At 34.8% G+C, this 21235-nt stretch overlaps 1 protein-coding gene across 3 annotated transcripts in view; it reads right to left on the bottom strand.

Annotated features, from left to right (window-relative positions):
- The window catches only part of LOC136030827 (uncharacterized), a 134204-nt gene that overhangs the window by 11705 nt on the left and 101264 nt on the right, over positions 1-21235 (bottom strand). For 2 of the 3 annotated variants that reach the window (XM_065709876.1, XM_065709880.1), the window contains exons 13-14: positions 20460-20639; positions 11349-11513 (exon numbers count right to left, since the gene is read on the bottom strand). In XM_065709876.1, coding sequence (XP_065565948.1) covers positions 11349-11513; positions 20460-20639 — 345 coding nt within the window. Of the gene's footprint in view, positions 1-11348; positions 11514-13729; positions 14034-20459; positions 20640-21235 lie in introns of those variants that run through there. The other variant, XR_010618365.1, reaches the window with a different exon arrangement.

The following is a 21235-nucleotide window of genomic DNA, read 5'->3' as shown; positions in this document are numbered from 1 at the left end:
CCCCCATAATAAAAGTTCTACGTTCTTTAAGATTGTCCAAGCTTCTGTTGGTTTTCACATAAATGTACTACCAATATATAGTTTGTCGATCCAATATTACCTAAACCAACAGATACTATAGATACTAACAGATACAGATATTAAAGATACTAAACATACACATATACTTAAGATGATAAACTAAATACTAAAGATACGAAAACCATACCAGGCACAAGGAAACAAACATTGCAATGCACAAGCAGATAAATAGCTTTAGGTATCTAACAAGAATGGTGGTAATCAACGGTGGTTTGAAGAAGCATACAAAAAGAAAAGAAAACAGGAGGGTTTGCCTGTTGCAAAGAACTTGGGCTTTGTTGGTGTTATGGAAGACAGTAAACGCAACGAGCTCGCCAAAACACAAGCTGTTTGTAGCGTATAACAATTTAAAAACATTATGGTTTTCAAGAACCATACATGCGGAGTGTTTTAGAAAGAATGATATTTTGAACATAGGCGAGCTAAGTGATTACCAGCTAGCGATTTTTGTTTTTCAAAGTGTAAATAAGGTAAGCCCTGAGTACATTTATGATTTTTTTAAAACTAACTCGTTTTATCACCCTAATTTTACCCGGAATTCGGAGGATTTGACTCACGAAAGAAGAAATACAACGAGAGCAGGATTTGTTCTCAGGAACATAGGTGTCAGCGTCTGGAATGACCTTCCAGAATCGGTCAGAGTAGCAGTAAGTCTGGCATCATTCAAGAGAATGGTTAAATTCCATTTTTTTTAAAAGGAGAGAAGTGTGATAAGAGGAAAGGGTATTTATTTATTTAGTATTTAATATTAATTATTTTGTTTTTTTATCCCCCCCCCCAAGGATTTTTTTTCTTTCTTCAAAATCATTGAGGAAATGATTTAGCAGATTCAAATGGAATCACAAGAGCAACGTGAAAAACGAGGATTGCCCCACGCACATATACTAATCTGGCTACATTATAAAATTACTTCTAATGAAATTGATGATGTGATATCCGCTGAAATACGTGATGGAAATGTCGATAAGGGGTTATAGGATATTGTTGTACAAAAATGATACATGGACCATGCGGTGCACTGAACGAAAATTCACCATGCATGGCCAAAGGAAGGTGTACAAAGCAATATCCTCGACTTTTAGTACCCAACACAATTGCTGGAAATGATGGTTACCCACAATATAGAAGAAGATCTACTGAAGATGGCGGTAAAACAGCAATAATAAAGAAGCGTAACGGTACCACCATCGAAGTAGATAATCAGTGGGTTGTTCCATATTCCCCATTATTATCAAAAACACTTAATGCACACATAAACGTTGAATACTGTAACTCCGTAAAGGCAATCAAATACATATGTAAATACGTCAAAAAAGGCAGTGACATTGCAGTTTTTGGCTTGCAGTCCGAAATCAAAGATATCGACGAAATCGTACAATATCAGGCTGGAAAATACATAAGCAGTAATGAAGCTGTTTGGCGAATTCTTTCATTTCCGATACATGAACGTAGTCCAGCTGTTGTTCAATTAGCGATACATTTACAGAATGGTCAACGTGTTTTTTTTCGGAATCCAACGTGCAACAAAGAGCCCTGAATCCACCGGATACAAAGTTAACTGCTTTCTTTCCGCTATGCAAAAATGATTCTTTTGCAAAAAAACTGCTGTATACTGAAGTGCCTTCGTATTACACGTGGAATACTAAAAATAAAGTATTTGAACGTCGAAAACAGGGCAAGTCAGTCGACGGCTAACCTACCATCTTCAAAGATACCACGATAGGAAGACTCTACACCGTTCACCCCAAACAACATGAATGCTTCTTTCTACGCCTGCTTTTGGTGAATGTACCCGGTCCGACGTCCTTTGAGTATTTGAGAACTGTAAACGGTACTATACATGACACTTACCGTAGTGCATGCCAAGCTCTGAATTTATTGGAGAATGACCAACACTGGGATAACTGCATCAATGACGCGTGCGAAACGTCAACTCCAAGTCATATTGGTGCATTGTTTGGAATCATACTAAAAACTTTCTGTCCTTCAGCTCCTACAGAGTTATGGGAAAAATATAAATCGAAAATGTCCGAAGGTATACTCCATCAAAAACGGTTAGACACGTCAGATATGACTTTTGATTTTACATCAGAAATTTATAACTACACTTTAGTTATTATAGAAGATTTGCGCGTATGTATGGCAAACAGACCTCTTCAGGATTTGGGAATGCCTTCACCTAATCGTACCGCTGCTGTTTCGACATATGTAGAATTGGATCGTGAACAAAGTTACAGTACGAGTGATCTATTGTCTTATGTAAAAAATAACATTTCCAAGTTAACGTCGGAACAAAAAGACATTTATGATACGATAAAGCATTGTGTCGATAACAACGTTGGAGAAATTTTCTTTTTGGATGCGCCAGGAGGTACTGGTAAAACGTTTGTGATATAACTGATTCTGGCATCAATTTGATCAAAAAATGATATAGCGTTGGCCATTGCGTCGTCCAGAATAGCCGCATTGTTGCTGCCTGGTGGAAGAACTGCTCATTCCGCTTTGAAATTGCCTCTGAATTTGCATTCTACAGAAACTCCCACGTGCAATATTTCCAAATCATCTGGGATGGGTAAAGTATTGCAGCAATACAAACTTATTATTTGGGACGAGTGCACAATGGCACACAAAAAGTCGCTCGAGGCTCTGGACCAATGTTTGAAAGATTTGCAAGGGAATTCGAAACCCTTTGGCAGCACATTAATATTGCTTGCGGGAGATTTCAGGCAAACATTACCTATAATACCTAGATCAACCCCTACAGACGAAATGAATGCTTGCCTGAAAAATTTTAATTTATGGGCACACGTAAAAACATTAAAATTAACTACAAATATGCGTGTCCGATTGCAAAACGATGACTCTGGTCAAACATTTTCAGATCAATTGCTGGCAATTGGAAACGGAAAGCTCCCAGTAGACTCAATTAGGACGTATACAACTACCTGCTGAATTCTGTAATTTAGTGACGTCCAAAAATGAATTGATTGAAAAAGTATTTCCGAATATTCTAAACAATTATAAAAATAATAAATGGCTAAGTGAAAGAGCGATTCTTGTACCCAAAAATATAGACGTCCATGAAATCAACAATATTATTTTGACCAAGATTCGAGACCCGGCAGTCCTTCACATGTCAGTCGACACAGTTTCGGAACCAAATGAGGCGGTTAATTATCCATCTGAATTTTTAAATTCCGTGGATCTTTCAGGGTTTCCACCACACGTGCTACAGCTAAAAATAGGCGTACCAATAATATTGTTACGTAACATAAGCCAACCAAAGCTTTGTAATGGCACGCGACTTGCCGTAAAAAAACAACAATGGAAAACGTAATAGAGGCCACAATCTTGACAGGGCCTTTTGAGGGTGAGGCTGTTCTCATTCCTCGCATTCCCGTGATTCCAACGGATCTGCCTTTTCAATTTAAAAGATTGCAATTCCCAATTTGATTAGCATTTGCAATCACCATCAACAAAGCTCAAGGTCAATCATTAGAAAAATGTGGTATAGATCTTATTACTGATTGTTTTTCCCATGGACAATTGTACGTTGCATGTTTGAGGGTCGGTAAACCTGACAATCTATTTATATGCAGCAACAATTGGACAGCGAAGTATATTCGCAAGTTTTACGCAGTTAATTTGTATTGTATCTATCTATCTATCTATCGATATAAAAACGAGTTCTGTGTATGCATGTTTGTTTGTTTGTAAAAAGAGCGTTTGCATATGACGTCATTATAAGTACATAAGGCTTTGTATATGCACAGGCAATGGGAAAGCGAAGAATGATGTATATTCGCATGTTTTACGTAGTTCAAAACACATATATAAATCTATCTATATTCATATGTGGTACACAGGGACACAACTACAATGGCGCGTAACTAATATGGCGCGTAACGACTTACGCGCGCGGGGGGGCTTGGGGCTGGCGTGAAGCGCTCCCACCAACTAGATGTTGGGGTGGCGCGAAGCGCCACCCCAACAGCTAGTATTACTATAAGTCACCTTTATATAGTACTATAAAGTACATTTATAGCACTTTTAAAGTAGTAAATAGTATATTTATGGTACCAAACGGTTTATATTTATATTTTTACTGTCATTTTCACTTTATTTGGGAAAATTGGCTCCAACTTTGCCCACCCCCAGGATTTTGACAAAATTACGCCCCTCGTGGCAAAGTGCAACAAGGTGGTCAAAAGGGTTTATCTGCAATACCTCAGAGATGACTAACGTTACTGAGCTGAAAATTTAATGGAATGTTGATGGAAATGCTGAAAAATGAAAAAAAAAAAAAACTCTATGTGCATCCAGGTATTCAAAAGGGAGCATCAGGAATATCTCAGGATCTGTTAAAGGCTTTAACTTTAAATTTTCTCAAGGTTGATATTGCACTAAATCGAAAGGTACTAGGTGCATCCAGGTTATCAAAAGCACGTATCTGGGCGTATCGTTTTGAGGAACGCCTAAATGTATTAAGTATAAACTTTTAGGAAATGCTAAGGGAGGTATATAATTAAATCAAAAGGTATAATATCATCCAGATTGCCAAATGGCAGGTCTACAATATCTCAGGGACAGTTAAGGTACTTAGATTGAAACTCTTATAGAATGTTGAGTGGGATATTGAACTTAATCAAAATAAAACTATGTGGATCCCGGTTATCAAAAAGACGTGTTTATAATATATCAGGAGCGCCTAACAGTAAGTAGCTGAAACTGCTAGGGAATTTTAAGGGGGATGATGAATTAAACCAAAACATACTATGGGCATTCATGTTGTTAAAATCATGCGTGCTATATGTCAGAAATAGTTAAGGGTATTCAATTCAAAGCTTCAGTGAATATTCCAGGGGTGTTGAACCTATTCAAAGACACTATGCACATCCCGGTTGTCAAAATGGGGGAGCGGCTCTATATCTTAGAAACAGCTCAAGGTATTTAAATGGTATCATGGTATCTAAAGATACTATATGCATTCAGGTTGTAAAAATGGCACAGGCAATATCTCAGGGACGGTAAAGGTATGAACTCAAAACTGTCAGTTGAAATAAATCAAAAGACAGCATTTGCACCCAGTTTGTCAAAAGGGTGTTTCTGATCTATATCAAAACGGCTATGGTACAAATTTTGAGCTTGAGAATGTTGTGAGGGATGTTGAACTCATCCACACAACTCTTAGGAGACGCTCACACCGAAGTCACAAATAAAAGATATTAAAGAGTCAGAAAAAAATGAATAATGGCTCTGAAATATGTTCATCCCCTTATTCCGTTTTCATATGTTTTGGACATTTTCCCAGGAGGACTCTTTCCAGTAAAATTAAATAAAAAAAATAAAAATTAAATAAAAATAAAAAATAAATAATAAAAAAAGTTTTTTTAACTGAAAGTAAGGAGCGACATTAAAACTTAAAACGCACAGAAATTACTTCGTCTATGAAAGAGGCTGCTTCCTCATCAACGCCCCGCTCTTTACGCTAAAGTTTGACTCTTTCTCTCAATTCTTCTTTTTAAAACAGTAAAAGACTTTAGCGTAAAGAGCGGGGCGTTGATGAGGAAGCAGCCTCTTTCATATACGAAGAAATTTCTGTGCGTTTTAAGTTTTAATGTCGCTTCTTACTTTCAGTTAAAAAAAAAACTTGTTTTTTTTTTATTTAATTTCTGAACGTTTTTGAATCAATGCATGTTTTGATTTTGGCTCTCCGCAGAGGAATAATCAAAACGAAATTTGCATTTTTTTTTTTTTTTGGCTCAATGGCTTTCTAATAATTTTGATCGAATGATTTTGAGAAAAAAAGAGCGGGGGACGAAGCCTAGTTGCCCCCCGATTTTTTGGTTAATTAAAAAGGCAACTAGAACTTTTAATTTGTTACGAATCTTTTTATTGGTAAAAGATTTACGTAACTTATAAACTAGCTTACGTAAAGAACTTTTGTATTCTCATGTTTTTATTACATATATGAGGGGATTCGCCCCATCGTCAGTACCTCGCTCTTTACACTAAAGCTTAAATTTTATCCCAATTCATTAAGAATGACCCCCTGAATCACAAAAGCCGTAGAATAAGTAGTTGAAATTACTGAAAATACTTTAGCGTAAAGAGCGAGGTATTAGAAGGAGGTGAGCCCCTCATATGGGTAATAATTTCTGTTTGTTTTAAGTTTTATTGCTGTTCCTTACTTCCAGCTGAAAAGCTTTTTCACTTTTATTTTTTAATTTTTTTTTTAAATAATGCTAGTAAATCCTGCTCTCCCTTCATGGAAATTTTCTTCTCCCATTACAAATTCTCGAAGGAAAGTTCCTTCCTTTGGCAAAAAATGCAAAATTCCACATTTTTGTAGATAGGAGCTCGAAACTTCTATAATAGGGTTCTCTGATACGCTAAATCTGATGGTGTGATTTTTGTTAAGATTCTATGACTTTTAGGGGACGTTTCCACCTATTTTCTAAAATAACGCAAATTTTCTCAGGCTCGTAACTTTTGATGGGTAAGACTAAACTTGATGAAACTTATATATTTAAAACCAGCATTAAAATGCGATTCTTTTGATGTAGCTATTGGTATCAAAATTCCATTTTTTAGAGTTTTGGTTACTATTGAGCCGGGTCGCTCCTTACTACAGTTCGTTACCACGAACTGTTTGATATTATCTAGAACTTGGTGTTGAATCAAAATGTTAGTTCAAGAACCGGTCCAGCCTTGATTTCAACTTGGAAAAAATTTATAGAATAATGGTTTTGCATACAATAAAAGAAAACACTCAGATTACCTTGTGCAACTCATGAATTTAGAATGGAATGAGATATTTTAATTCTTGATATTTTAAAACCATAAGAAATTAAAAAAAGTATTCAATATATTAGCCAATAACAAAAATTTAACAATAAAAACGAAGGTGATTAATTTTATCAAAAACATACCGAAAAGAAGTTTTCAAAGAAAAGTAGAGAGCCATATTAAACTTAAGACGAGCATAAATAAAAACCCATACTAATGCAAACTTAAAATCACAAGGAATTGCTATCAATGAATAAATGAAACCCAAAACGAACAGAAATTAAAATAAATAATCACATGAAACATAAAGCCAACAGATGCTAATGTAGATGAATAAATAAATCCTAAGATGATTGAAAATTGAACTAAATAATCCAGTTAAACTTAAAACACACAAAAATTACCACAAACAGAAGAACGACTATTCCCTCTCCATCCCCAAACCATTAATGATCTAAAGACAATTTTGTCATTTACGCTCAAATGAAAAAAAAAAAACATTTTTTATATATATATATTTTAATATTTAAAATCGAAACATACTACAGTAAAAAAAAGTTGAATTGTTGAAGTTTTATATCATTATATATAACGCCTTTCAGTTCATTTACCTTTATTCTTTCCAGTCATCTTGATTATTACACTGCTTTATTTTTTTTTTGTTTATTTTTTTGCCAACCGATGAAAAAATCACTAGATTCTTGGAAAATGAATCCCTAAATTAGAACATAAATCACTAGATTACTGAATAGAAATCACCAGAATTATAATGCTTTTTATCTTTGTAATTAATAATTATTTTGTTTCTTTACCATGTTCTATACAGGCGCGCCTACGGGAAGGGGGAAAGTAATTTTCTCAAGCGAAAATTACCCTCAAATTTTGAAAAATGTCTTTTTTGCATATTCATGCAGGGAATATAACAAAATCCTTGCTTTCTTTCTGTATTTTCTGGCATTGGTATTATTGGCTTATACCACGATCACTAAAAATTGGTTATCCGTTATCTATTCGGAAATTTGCTTTTTCTTTTTCTTTTTTTTGTCAATTAAATAAAAAAACAAGTTTTTTTTTAACTGAAAGTAAGGAGTGACATTAAAACTTAAAACGAACAGAAATCACTTCGTATATGAAAGGGGCTGGTCCTTCCTCAACGACCCACTCTTTACGCTAAAGTTTGACACTTTCTCTCTACTCTACTTTTTAAAACAGTAAAAAACTTTAGCGTAAAGAGCAGGGCGTTGAAGAGGGACCAGCCCTTTCATATAAGAAGTAATTTCTGTTCGTTTTAAGTTTTAATGTCGCTCCTTACTTTCAGTTAAAAAAAACTTGTTTTTTATTTAATTTCTGAACATTTTTGAAATAATGCATGTTTTGATTTTGGCTCTCCGCAGATGAATAATTAAAACGAAATTTGCATTTTTTTTTTTTTTTGGCTAAATGGCTTTCTCATAGTTTTGATCGAATGATTTTGGGAAAAAGGGAGTGGTGGAGGAGGCCTAGTCCCCCACCCCCAGTTTTTTGGCTACTTAAAAAGGCAGTTAGAACATTTAATTTTTTACAAACTTTTTATTAGTAAAAGATATACGTAACTTACGAATTAGCTTACGTAACGAACTTTTGTATTTATATGTTTTTATTACGTATATGAGGGAGTTTACCCCCTCAGCAGTACCTCGCTCTTTACAACAAAGCTTAAGTTTTGTCCCAATTCCTTAAGAATGACTTCCCTGAATCAAAAAGGCCGTAGAATAAGTAGTTGAAATTACTGAAAATACTTTAGCGTAAAGAGTGAGGTATTGAGGAGGAGACGAATCTCCTCATATGCGTAGTAATTTTTGTTCGTTTTAATACTGCTCCTTACTTTCAGATGAAAAAACTTTTTCATTTTTATTTTTTTATTGTTTTTTTTTAAATAATGCGAGAAAATCCTGCGCTCCCTTCATGGAAATTTTCTTCCCCATGAAAAATTACTCCATGGAAAGTTCCCCCAACAGATGAAAAAACTTTTTCTTATTTATTTTTTGATTGTTTTTTTTAAACAATGCTAGAAAATCCTGCGCTCCCTTCATGGAAATTTTCTTCCCCCATGACAAATTACTCCATGGAAAGTTCCCCCAACATATCCCACTCTTCTCAACAACTCCCACCCCCCCAAAAAAACCCAAAAAATCCCTCTGAAAACGTTTGTACACTTCCCAATAACCATTGTTATATGTAAGCACAGGTCAAAGTTACTATGTAAGCACTGGTTACTATTGAGCCGGGTTGCTCCTTACTACAGTTCGTTACCACGAACTGTTTGATTCAAGATCTAAGTTTTTTCCAAAAAACATAGAAACTGTTTTTCTTTCTACTCCAGTTGAACTAATATAATTACTTGGACACCAGCGAAAATTTTGACCTTTTTATATTTTCATGAAAAAAATGTATCCCTTCACAAAATTTCGATAGCCAAAGCATTGGTCTTATTGCTCCTTTAATAAAAAAAAAGCTTGTTAATTATACACACCCAAGAAGTAAAGTTACTTTTATCCTAATGAAATATGCCAAAATATGAAGAAAACATAATACTATAGTTTATATTTAATAGCATAATTATATTATGATAATATTATATTATAATAATGTAATTTGGGCTGTATATTTGCACATTAGGGGGTTTTGGGGTAAAGTAGCCTAACCTTACCCTACCCCCTAATATGCAAATATATAGAAACTATTTTGACTTTTAGTGGGCGTTTCCTCCCTCTCTCAGTCAACATTCTCGGTTTCTTAGCCTTTTATTGGTTAGACGAAGCTTAATGAATCTTATATATTTGGAATCAAAATAATACACCGATAATATAGCGATTGATATCAAAATTCCGTTTCTTGAGTTTCGGTTACTATTGTCACTCCACTCTTACAGTTTGTTACCACGAACTGCTTGATATGTTAGCACACGAATAAAAAAACTTAAAGAATAGGACGTTAACAGCACTTTTTAGGTGTTTCATTTACAAATGAGAGAATTCGAAGATTTATTAGGAATTCGGTTAGATATTAGAAATAAAGGTTAAAGACAACAGACAGTTCCCAGAGTAGATATCCCTCCCCCTTACTTCCAACCGACATCAATCATCAAACTACAATGGATTTCATTTATCTATTTATGTTATAAATCCTAATTTGAAAAAGCACTAAGTCATTTCTTCTTTTTCAATGATTTCTTTTTTTCATTTAGAAAATTATATTTGATCTATATCTACCTTCTTATTTTTCAGTGACTCCATTTCTGTCCTATTTGCAGATGATATCCGCCATTCACTCCACTTTCAAAGGTTTTAACAAAAGAAAATCTAATTTAGAACTGATAGATTATAGAGAAAAAAAAACGACATAAATGTGAAGACAAAAATTCGATGTGAGCAAATGTTGTGAAATTGGAAGAATAGAACATTTTTGTAATTTTGTGATCAATTAGATTCGCCCATTACCTTGATGATAACGCTGTGGATTTTAGATCTGATATAAACATATGGTGGGAAATCTGAAGTTTTAAAGGCGGTATATTTGCATAAATGCTAATGTGGATCATATTAGGAACTATAGTGAATAACTATTTCGGTTTTTTTTTTATCAATCAGCTTCTTGTATGATTTATTCGATTGAATCATGAATCTACACTCTATATTTTGAAAAGTCACTAGATTTAGGAAAAACCACTAGTTTTAGAACAAAAATAGTTGTGTAACTTCATTCGTTTAGGGGTTAAACATTGGGAATTATGTTTCAGGAGATTCTTAGGAGTGAATTGATTCAAAGCCATAATCTCCGCCCCCTGGATACAGCTTTGATTATGTCACTTTTTAATTGACAGCAGCTGAGTCAATTTAAATATTACACCTCGATAGATTCAGGGGCGTCATTTGTGGGGGAGAGGGGTGACACTCCCCCCAAAAAACTTATTTTTCAACCATTCAATTAAAAAAATAGGTGGTAAAATAGTGGAGCGAAGCGCCACAATTTTGGCTCAAATTTTGTCTTTATTAGGCAAACGTGTTGATGGAAATACATGACATAAAATCAATGGAAGATGGTCAGCCTCTATCAGTGAAAATAAATGAAGTAATTTTAATAGCAATATCACCCAAAGCAGTCAGTAAATATGATCCTGTCTGTAAATACAATCCCCCCCCTCAAACACACACCTTTTGGCTAGCGACGCCTCTGAATCCAGTAGCTATTATTTTATATTGTATTAGAGCAAGACATACAAACGACAGCAGTAACAATAGCATAATGGTAATGATAAATACAATTAATATGAACATTGCAATAATGTGATAAATATAAACAAAAAATACAATTTTTTAGTGACAACAATAACATACACTGCAACACCTTTTCCCAGCAGTATGTATTTCCTCATTATTTTCATTATACTTTCGATGAGACCGAGAAAAGAGAAAGTCGACTTTCTTTTGTTAACTTACCCTAGAGAGATTTTTGGCTTTCTCCGTTTTTTTGGCAGATCCATCATTCTCTGAAAAAGCATCTTCCATTTTCTCTAGAAATCTCCGGAGCTTTATTTTAATTGAGCTTTTTGTATTCCTGTTTTCCAGCATTTTGGCACGAACTTGGAGGGCGATTTCCATGCCCTTCGAAAAAAGAAGAAAATAGGTTAATTTCCATTGGCCCCAGAAGGCAAAAAGAAAATGAAGAATTGACTTTGCAAAATTACGTGAACTCTCATATTCAAATTTGAAATTAACGCATTATGAAAATTAACACATAAAGGAACAATTCGTAAATAATGATTTGAACACTACAACTTATTAAGCGGCAATTCAATGTCAGATATGGAGGGGAGATCCGAAAGGGGGGGGGGACAGGAATTTGAAGTGGCAATTTTGAAGTTTTCAAACTTCAAGAATAGATGAATTTTTTTATCAAAAAGCTGTGTTTTGTATCGAATCGAAACCAAGTTTCTTATGGAGCAAGTTAGGACTTGACTCGTTTTGGTCTGGCATGTCAGTCTATAGCTTAGATATAGTTATTTTTATTTTTGTATCTTGGTTCTTACAAGTAAACTTTTTGTTTCACTGTGCTGAAACATCAATAAACGGTAAAAATGAATGTAAAATCGGGGGGTAAAAATGGTAAAAAGATGGTAAGGACGGAAAAAATTAAGTGAGGGATGTCTTACTTAATTTTTAACCATTTTTAACCTAATTTTTAACCAATAACCTTATTCACCAATTTGGAAAATTCATCCTAGCCAATAAGAGCCACCGATCACTACTACCCGAACCAGCCCCTCCCAATAGCCGAACTCGATTACGAAATAAACTTGTACCCCCTAAAGTACGAACCAATCGATACGCAAACTCATTTGTGCCTTTTTTCACATCAGTTTTTAATGCCGAGTTGTAGTGTGTGATTAATGTTTAAATGTATGATTTTTGTTAAAAAACTGAATTTAGCTATGCTACGATAGTTTTTAAATATACCGATCTCTCTCTCTCTCTCTCTCTCTCTCTCTCTCTCTCTCTCTCTCTCTCTCTCTCTCTCTCTCTCTCTCTCTCTCTCTCTCTCTCTCTCTCTCTCTCTCTCTCTCTCTCTCTCTTATAGATGAAGAAAGGTTCGTATTTTATATTGAGAAGTTACCACTAAAAGTGCAAAGGGATATACGATCCTTATAATTTGAAGTCAGCATAAAAATCCGATTCCTTTGATGCATCTATTGGACTCGAAATTCTGTTTTTTAGAGTTTCGGTTATTATTGAGCCGGGTCGCTCCTTGCTTACAGTTCGTCACCACGAACTGTTTGATACCTGTGAAGCGAAAGATTTATGTAAAAAGCAAAATCAGTAAAAACTATAGTAAATAGATCATTCCAACATCGATAACCAAAAACAGCAGCTTGATAATTGTGAATCTGACCAGTATTAAGCACTCATAATTTCTTAAAACACAACGCGGTATCATTCCCATTTTCTACATAATTTACAAGAAGACGTACTGTTTTATTTTGAAAAATTTGCACTCTTTAAAAATTTGCATAAGAATTACTATGCCAAAGAACACAACCATAAGAAATATAAGGCGCAACAATAATATTGCACAGTAATAGAAGAACTGATAATGATGAAACATGCTTTAATCTGCGCGAAATTCCCAGATCTCTAGCAACTTTAGCTGCAATATGATTACTATGGGGCCTCCAAGATAAAGCTTTATGCACGCTTGGGGCCTCCAAGCGCACTTTATGCACCTGGGACAAAGCCCTATTATTAAAAAATATTTCTCCGTTAAAACTTGGCTGCTTACCAACTCTTTCAATACCATAAAATAAGTTTTTAAACATTCACTGACAAAAGATTCAAACTTGTAAATACTGAAAAGACTTTAAACCCTATTTACTTTCAAGTTGTAATAAAACACTCAGGTAAATAGATGCGCATTGAATCAACATACACAAGGTACAGAAGTGGCACAAAGACAGACTCCTGGGGTACACCACACTTCACTTGAAAAGAAGTTGAAAAAATATCATTTAATACAGCTTGAAGAAATCTACAACTCAAAAAACTATCAAACCACTTCATATAGTTACCACGAAATCCAAGGGATTGTAGAAGTTTGAGTAAAACTTTAAAATCTCCTTTATCAAACCCTTTTCTAAAATCAAAGAAATAGTCAAAGGAATTTTACCACATTAAAAATACTTATTTGCAATATCACGGCCGAACTGAGTTTAACTTAACATCCCCATTTCTTAAGGTAAATCATACAGTCTTTTATGCACAATTTTTTTCAATAATTTTGAAATCAGGGGTAGGATAATCATGGGTCTATGATTTTCAATATCTACCTTTGTGAAGGAGGATAAATTTTGGTCTTTTAAGTGCATCAGGGAATGCACCGGTGGAGGGAAAGATTGATTATGTGGACGAGGCATGGTAGTAAATAACACATCACTGATTTAAAAAGTCTTAAGATTAATGTCATCTGTCCCTTCTGAATTAGATTTGATTGTTTTCACAAACTTCAGAATTTCGTCTCCGATACATGCCTGAAATTCAATGTCACTTCCAGTTCCTCTATCATCCACAAATTCATAATCCAGGAAATCATCATTAGAATTCATCAGGACTTCCGCCAGTACATTTTTGTCACTACAAGAAAAAAATTCAGCAAATCTATTTGTAATAATCGTTTCATCATTAACAGTTTCTCCTTGAATCAGTAGATACTTTGGGTGGAGCTTCATTCTTCTTTCCCAATAGATCATTAATAACCTTCCAAGTTCCTTTAGCATTATTTAAACTCAATTCATTCGCAAAGTATTCTTTTGTTAGCCTTTCTTCACATCGAGTTCACTTTATTGCGTATTATTTGAATTCTTCCACTTTATCGACACACTCGCTATTTAAATAATCCACATACAATTGATTTCTTAAATCAGACGCTTCAAGAATTTCTGTAGTTATCCAAGGCTTCCTGGGCTCATACTTATGTGGTTTCAAACATTTCACTGGAAAAGTCTTATCATATATGGGGGGTTGTACGATGCCCATCATGCAATCAAGTGCACCAGAAGCGTTATCTTTCATGTATAAAGTTTCACTAAAACCAGTGCTGCTTAACTCTTCACCAAACCTCTGTAAATTCTCTTTTTTTAAAGACTGAGTCTTTATATTTCTTAATTCATTTTTTTACTCGGCCACAAGGTACCTTTGCGACAACTGGTAAATGGTCCGAACAAGAGTACAGAACCACATCAGCATAACTCCGTTCCAGATGCCTAAAACCAGCAAAAGTATTATCGACGAGAGCGGCTGAAAGACTCGTAACACGTGTTGGAATATTCACAAGGGATAAAAGATCATGAGCGACCATCAAATTAAAATAATCAAGGTTCGCTCCGTTCAACGAAAGCAGATCAAAGTTAAAATCAGCCATAGAAATAAAATCTACAACTGTCCGAGACGCCACACGTGTAAGTTCATCAAATCCACACTCAAATTCTTCCCAACTAGCACTGGGTAACTTATACAAAATACTAATCAGAAGTTTCCTACTTCCCAAATCTAGTTCTAGACTAAAATTTTCAAACTTAAACTTTATCCATTGGCAAGACGACAACTTTAAAACCAAACACACAACTCCCGCTCTATGAAGTCCGGTTTTTAGTCTCTAAATTACAATCTGGAGAAGAATACAAAAGAAGAGAGTGTTCATGACTAAAAAAAACTTTCACATAAGCCAATAAAACTAATTTTTCTATAGGAATCAGAGAAAAATTGTAGCACATCCCCATAACGAGTAGAAAGGTGGCAATTCCAGGCACAGAAATGTAACAAATCAGCTTCCCTGAGGTTTAACTGCGGACTTTGAACATAAGCACTATTCCTTAACTGTTAAAGTCTAACTTGGTTCATGCCCAATTCAAGATCTGTTGCTATTGATGCCGACAAAACCTCTTCTAGACAAAAATATCGACGTAGAGAGGGAGTAAGTAAGACAAGTATAGACGCAGTAAGTAAGACTGAGAATCAACTTTTTTTTTGAATAACAAAAAATACACGAACCAAATAGATCTCTGTAAATGAAAAGAAAAAAAGTAAGGAAAGAACATGGAGGACTGAGGATCGACCGTTTTTGAGAATAACAATTAAAATAACGAAAGTAGTGAAAAATTAGAAAGAAAAAGGACGAAAAAAGCAATACAAGAGAAAGAAAAATGACGAAAAACAACACAAATACAATTTCAAATGCTTTCACCAAGGGATCTTATTTTTCGTGCAGACGGTTTACCTGCCGACTTCACTAGTGTTGCCGCGGTCAGTCCATACATGTTTGACACCGAACCTATCCCTTGTAGCATTTAGCAAATCACGACGTTTTTTTATAAGTGATTCCAACACGAAGATGCCTGAAACAGCTAGTTTAGACTTCTGTTCGAAAACTTTTCGAGCAACTTCTTTGCTAGTAAATCGCCCTAGTACTGGGGCAATTTTTTCACTAGCAGTATGAGGCCCACTCATTCTAAACTGGAAAACACTTGATAATTCGTCAGAAGACATACCAGTAACATCCATGTGTGTCGATAGAACATGGAGCAAAGTCATTTTAAGGTCAACTCCTGGCTTTTGTTTTAGACTGTTTAAAACAAGACTGTCCAAGTTATTTTCTTGATTCATATCGTCGAGCTTGACTTCGATTTTTTCAATTCGATTCTCCAGATTAAGGCTTTGCATTTTACACGCTTTCAGCTCTCGTTCAATACAGTCTAAGATGGGATTGAACTTTAGTGACACGGAATCGTACCACTCATTAATTATATTCTCAGCAGAGTCTTTAAGACCAGATTGCGCTCTCACACCACACTTTGCATAAACCTGACGAGATATCTCTGAAACTATAGATTTTCTAGTTTTCTGTAACTCCTGTTCTGTCGCGGAAATTCAATTAAAGCAGACTGTGAACCGGGTAATGCAACAGCTTCATCGGATACTTTTAGTACTGAAAATGCCTTTGAAATAAACCTGTAAATATCGGGAAGCGCTCAAGTTTATCAAATACGAGTTTAACATTCTTTGCAGTTTTGGTAGAAGCTTCTTGAACATTGTTTTCAAACGATACAAAATTACTCTTATAACCAATAGCAAAATCCTAGGAATCAATAGATTGATTTAAAAGGAAAATCAGAGGTTTAATGCCGGTCAGGATTTAAAATAAGAGATCTGATACACGAGGTCCTTCTAAATATCAAAATTCATTAAGATCTGATCACCCATTCGTAAGTTAAAAGTACCTCATTTTTTCTTATTTCTCCTCTCCCTTCAGCCCCTCAGATGGTCAAATCGGGGGAAACAACTGTTATCAAGTCAATTTGTGCAGGTCTCTTACACGCCTACCAATTTTCATCTTCTTAGCACGTCCAGAAGCACTGAACTCTGCAAAACACTGGACCCGCCCCCTAACTCCCCCAAAGAGAGCAAACCCATTCCATTTTTTTCAATCACGTGTCTAGGGCTTGTGCTTATTCTTCCCATCAAGTTTCATCCCGATCTCTCCACTCTATACGTTTTCCAAGATTTCCGGTTTCCATGATTTCTGTTTCTCCCCTCCCCCCTATGTCCCCAGATCCAAATTGAAATGGAGCATCTGATACATAAGGCTTTCTATATATCAAGTTTCATTAAGGTACGATTACCCATTGGTAAGATAAAGATACCTCAACTCCTCCAAAAAGAGTCATTTCAGTCACCTATCTAGGACTTGTGCTTATTCTTCCCACCAAGTCTCATCCCGATTGCTCCACTCTTAGCGTTTTCCAAGATTTGCAGTTTTTCCTCTCCAACTTCCCCCAATGTCATCGGATCTGTTCGAAATTTAGAATAAGAACTATGAAGTACGAGATCCTTCTAAATATCAAATTTCATTAGGATACGATCACCCATTCGTAAGTTAATAATACCTAATTTTTTTAAGTTTTTCGAATTAACCGTCCCCCCACCAGATGATTGAATCGGGGAAAGCCTATTTCTAATTTGATCCCGTCTTGTCCCTGACACGTCTGCCAACTTTCATCATCCCTGCCTATCTGGAATTGCCCGAACTAGCAAAACCGGGAACGACAGACAGACAAAAATTGCGATCGCTATATGTCATTTGGTAAATACCAAGTGACACATAACGATCGCAATTTCTGTCGGTCTGTCGGTCTTGCTTTTGCTAGTTTGGGCACTTCCAGATAAGCTAGGACGATGGAAGTTGGCTGGCGTATCAGGGACCAGATGAGATTAAATTAGAAATGGTCTCTTCCACGACTCGACCATCTGGGAGGGAGCGAGCGAACAAGATAGTTGAGAAGAATTTTGTTTACCAATAAAACAAATGATTGTTCTTCTTAAAAATGCCTTGTGGCCTAAGGGTAAAATTCTTGCTTAGGGTGCGATGGGTCTCAGGTTTGAATCCCGGACCACCCCAATTTTTTGAATTAACCGTCCCTCCACTCCCCCCTCAGATGGTCGAATCGGGGAAGAGATTATTTCCAACTTAACCCTGTCTGGTCCCTGATACGCCTGACAACTTTCATCGTCCTAGTTTATTTGTAAGTGCCCGAACTAGCAAAACCAGGGCTGACTGACCTAGAGACAGAAAGGCCGACAGACAGACAGACAGACAGAAATTTCGATCGCTATATGTCACTTGGTAAATACCAAGTGCCATGAAAAGAAAGAAAAAACATCAAATCAGACTATTTTAAATTGGGCCGGCCCATGGATGACGTGGAGGATGGTCCATTGGACTGTGGACGCCTGCAAAGTTTTTCTCCACCGTTTTCTTACATCCAAAACAGGATAAAATTCAGTAGTTAACAAAACAAACAAATCCAGTTTTTTTGCAAAATTTCTCAGCAAATTCATTGTTCACTTGAAGCAAAGCCACACACAGGTAAATGGCATTCGTCCGAGTGACGTAGTTAATGCAATTCACTCTTTATAATTTCATAATAGTTTATCCTTATAACTTGAAAAAATAATCCGATTAATTTAGCTTGTGTTCACACTTCAAGAACAAGGTTTTATATTTAGAAAAAAGTTATTTTGTTGTTCGTCTGCACTGAATGAAAGCTGGTTGAGCACTGGTAAGGGGGTAGATATAACTTCTAAGGGCATAGATATACCCTTAAGAACAATAAATACTTAAAGTACCAAGGACATACAAATAAAAACACTTTCACCCCTGGGCACATTTTTGGTTTACTCATATCTGAGAACCACGCTTTCGAAGAATTTTCTTTCGGTTGTTTCAAATTATAAAGTTTTACGGCAATACTATACTTTACCAGTGTTGCCACGCTGAACGGTGGAAATTAATGAGAAAAACAAATTTAGTTATAAATTGTTAGCACTTTTCGTCCGTTGAAAATTCAAACTTGACAATGTATATTTCTTTTTCCATACTCCTCTAAGTGTATTTTGCATGTATAGAGGGTTCAAATAAATTATTATTATTATTATTAATGTGTTGATTCCCCAGGACTGCAACTCCTTCAAAGGAAAGTGATTCTTTCTCAAGCTGTTTGTTGCCATATGTTTTTATCCAATTTTTTTCCCGATTCTTTACTCACATTTCTTTTCTTTAAATTTGACGACCGCTTATACCAAATATCAAATAACTGCATATGCTTTTTCGTCAGAAATCAAATTCAAAATTTTTCATAACTGCTAACCCAATAACTGCTAACTCATAACTCAATAACTGCTTTTTCGTCAGAAAACAAATGCAAAATTCGTCATAATTTTCTTAGATATACATGGTTAAAGCTCCTACGTAGCCAATTTCAACAAACAAATTTTATTTTTCACTGTCCCAGGAACACAAAAAGGATTTTTGACCAAGAAACGGCTGTGTTAAGGCTCAAGACTTTTCCATGTCAATTTATGCCCAAAATAACCACATATATTAGTGTTTTTGTCTTCGTGTGGGTTACAAATGTTCTCATTTTTTGGAATTAGTTTGATTTTGTACGATGAAAAGGTAGTTACATACTGACTTTCTGTATACCTATAAAGGCATACACGGTAAAGTCCTATATTAAACAGGAGCGTTTAGTATTCGTATAGTTCCCTTATTATATAGTAACTAAATCCTTTTATAATCAATATAACCATCTGATTTTCAGGTGCCCAAAGTAGATGTTCTCAGTAAACCACGTATCCACATGCCTATGTATCAATATACTGATAATTGAAAAAATTAATCAACTTACCTATAATTAATGAGCCAGTTATTGAAATGCTCGACTGTAAACATTTAATTCGACGTTTCTTCTATTTGTTTCTCGCAAGAAAAAAATCATGTATTTTTTTTCACACTAAATAGGGTAATATGAAGATAAGGCACACATCTCGGGGAAAAACATTTGTCGAAAAACGGAATATAATTCTCCAATATCCCAGTCCATGATTAGTCATGAGACATGAATATAATGATGCAGGGATGATTCTGAATGTTCCCAGGACAAGATACTAGTAGGGTAGGATTCGTCTTCTTAAACATTAACGGTGATACATCTCTCACTGGCACTCTTTTCCTTGAACCACCAAGATTATTGAAAATAAAATCTGATTGTTTGAATTGATAAAGAGAAAATTTTATCACACAATCTAATTATTTAAAATAAGACAAAATTAGGAATTTATATTTTTTCATAAACATCTTCAAACAAACATAATTTTAGTAGTAGAGGAAGCCAAAAATAAGCTAAAACATATGATACCAAATAATTTCAGAAAGTACATTTTCTTGTGAAAATGTAGTTGTCTTCGAGAATCAACAGGTGGTTGATGCTTGAATTTTTACTGACGAAGAGATTTGTTAAATTTAATAAACTAGCTTTTCTTATTTCTTTTCAGGGTCAAGCATGGTAGCCCAACGGAAAATAAGGTACTGCCCTAAAAACCACATATTTTTTAAATGAGTCAACCACATATTTTTGAAAATGAATAAGATGAGTCAAGGGATCAAAATTATTTATATTTTAATGTCTTTGGTATTTAAGGAATTAACTTCAAAATTTCTCTCACCTTGGAAATTCCGGACTCACTTATAGTTCCATTTTCAGATACAAGATGACTCTGTCTAAGATATGCTTCTTCTTTCTCAAACTCTTCGATTCGTTGCAACAGTTCGTGGACAGAACTTGTGGATTTAGTGTCATCGTATAATGAAGTGTTGGATTTTACTGAGCCAATTGGTTCATAGTCCTAAAAAACAGTATATATAGATAAAACAGACCACACTACTTCACAAAATTCAAAGTTGCTTTTTCCATCTTCAGGTGCAAAATTTTCAGATGCTATCAAAAATTAAAATAATGTTTTATCATCGTAATAATGTTTTATGATTGCCAAATATAAAATTAAATAATCAAAATACCATTCATTGATAAAAATAGTACCTAAATTAATCAATAACAAAAATTTAAACCATTGAAAATAAAAATAAAATACAGTGATTTTGTAAATTTTTCTTCAGTAGACGAAAAATTTTATGTCAATACAATTTAATTTAAAATAGATATTTTTTTAAGAAGTCAAAATAGTCAGTAAATAAAGAGAAAGGAATAATATCTGTAAAGACTCGAAGTAGTTTTAAGAAAACAAACAAACAAACAAAAAGAAGCGGCGTCAATCCGTGATGATTTAAACAGAGACAAGATGTACTTTCAAAACCTAGAGGGAGAGGCAAATTTGTCTTTTTTTAATTTTTCGACGAAAATATCGCAAAAGCGGTATTTTTCATTGAAAACCCAAAAGAAAATTTAAACATCTTGGGGGAAAAACAAGTCTAGGAGGAGCAG

The sequence above is a fragment of the Artemia franciscana genome, chromosome 1 (assembly GCF_032884065.1).
Source record: "Artemia franciscana chromosome 1, ASM3288406v1, whole genome shotgun sequence".
Classification (NCBI taxonomy): domain Eukaryota; kingdom Metazoa; phylum Arthropoda; class Branchiopoda; order Anostraca; family Artemiidae; genus Artemia; species Artemia franciscana.
Note: the sequence above shows the minus strand (reverse complement) of the source record. Positions and strands in the feature narration are given on the sequence as shown.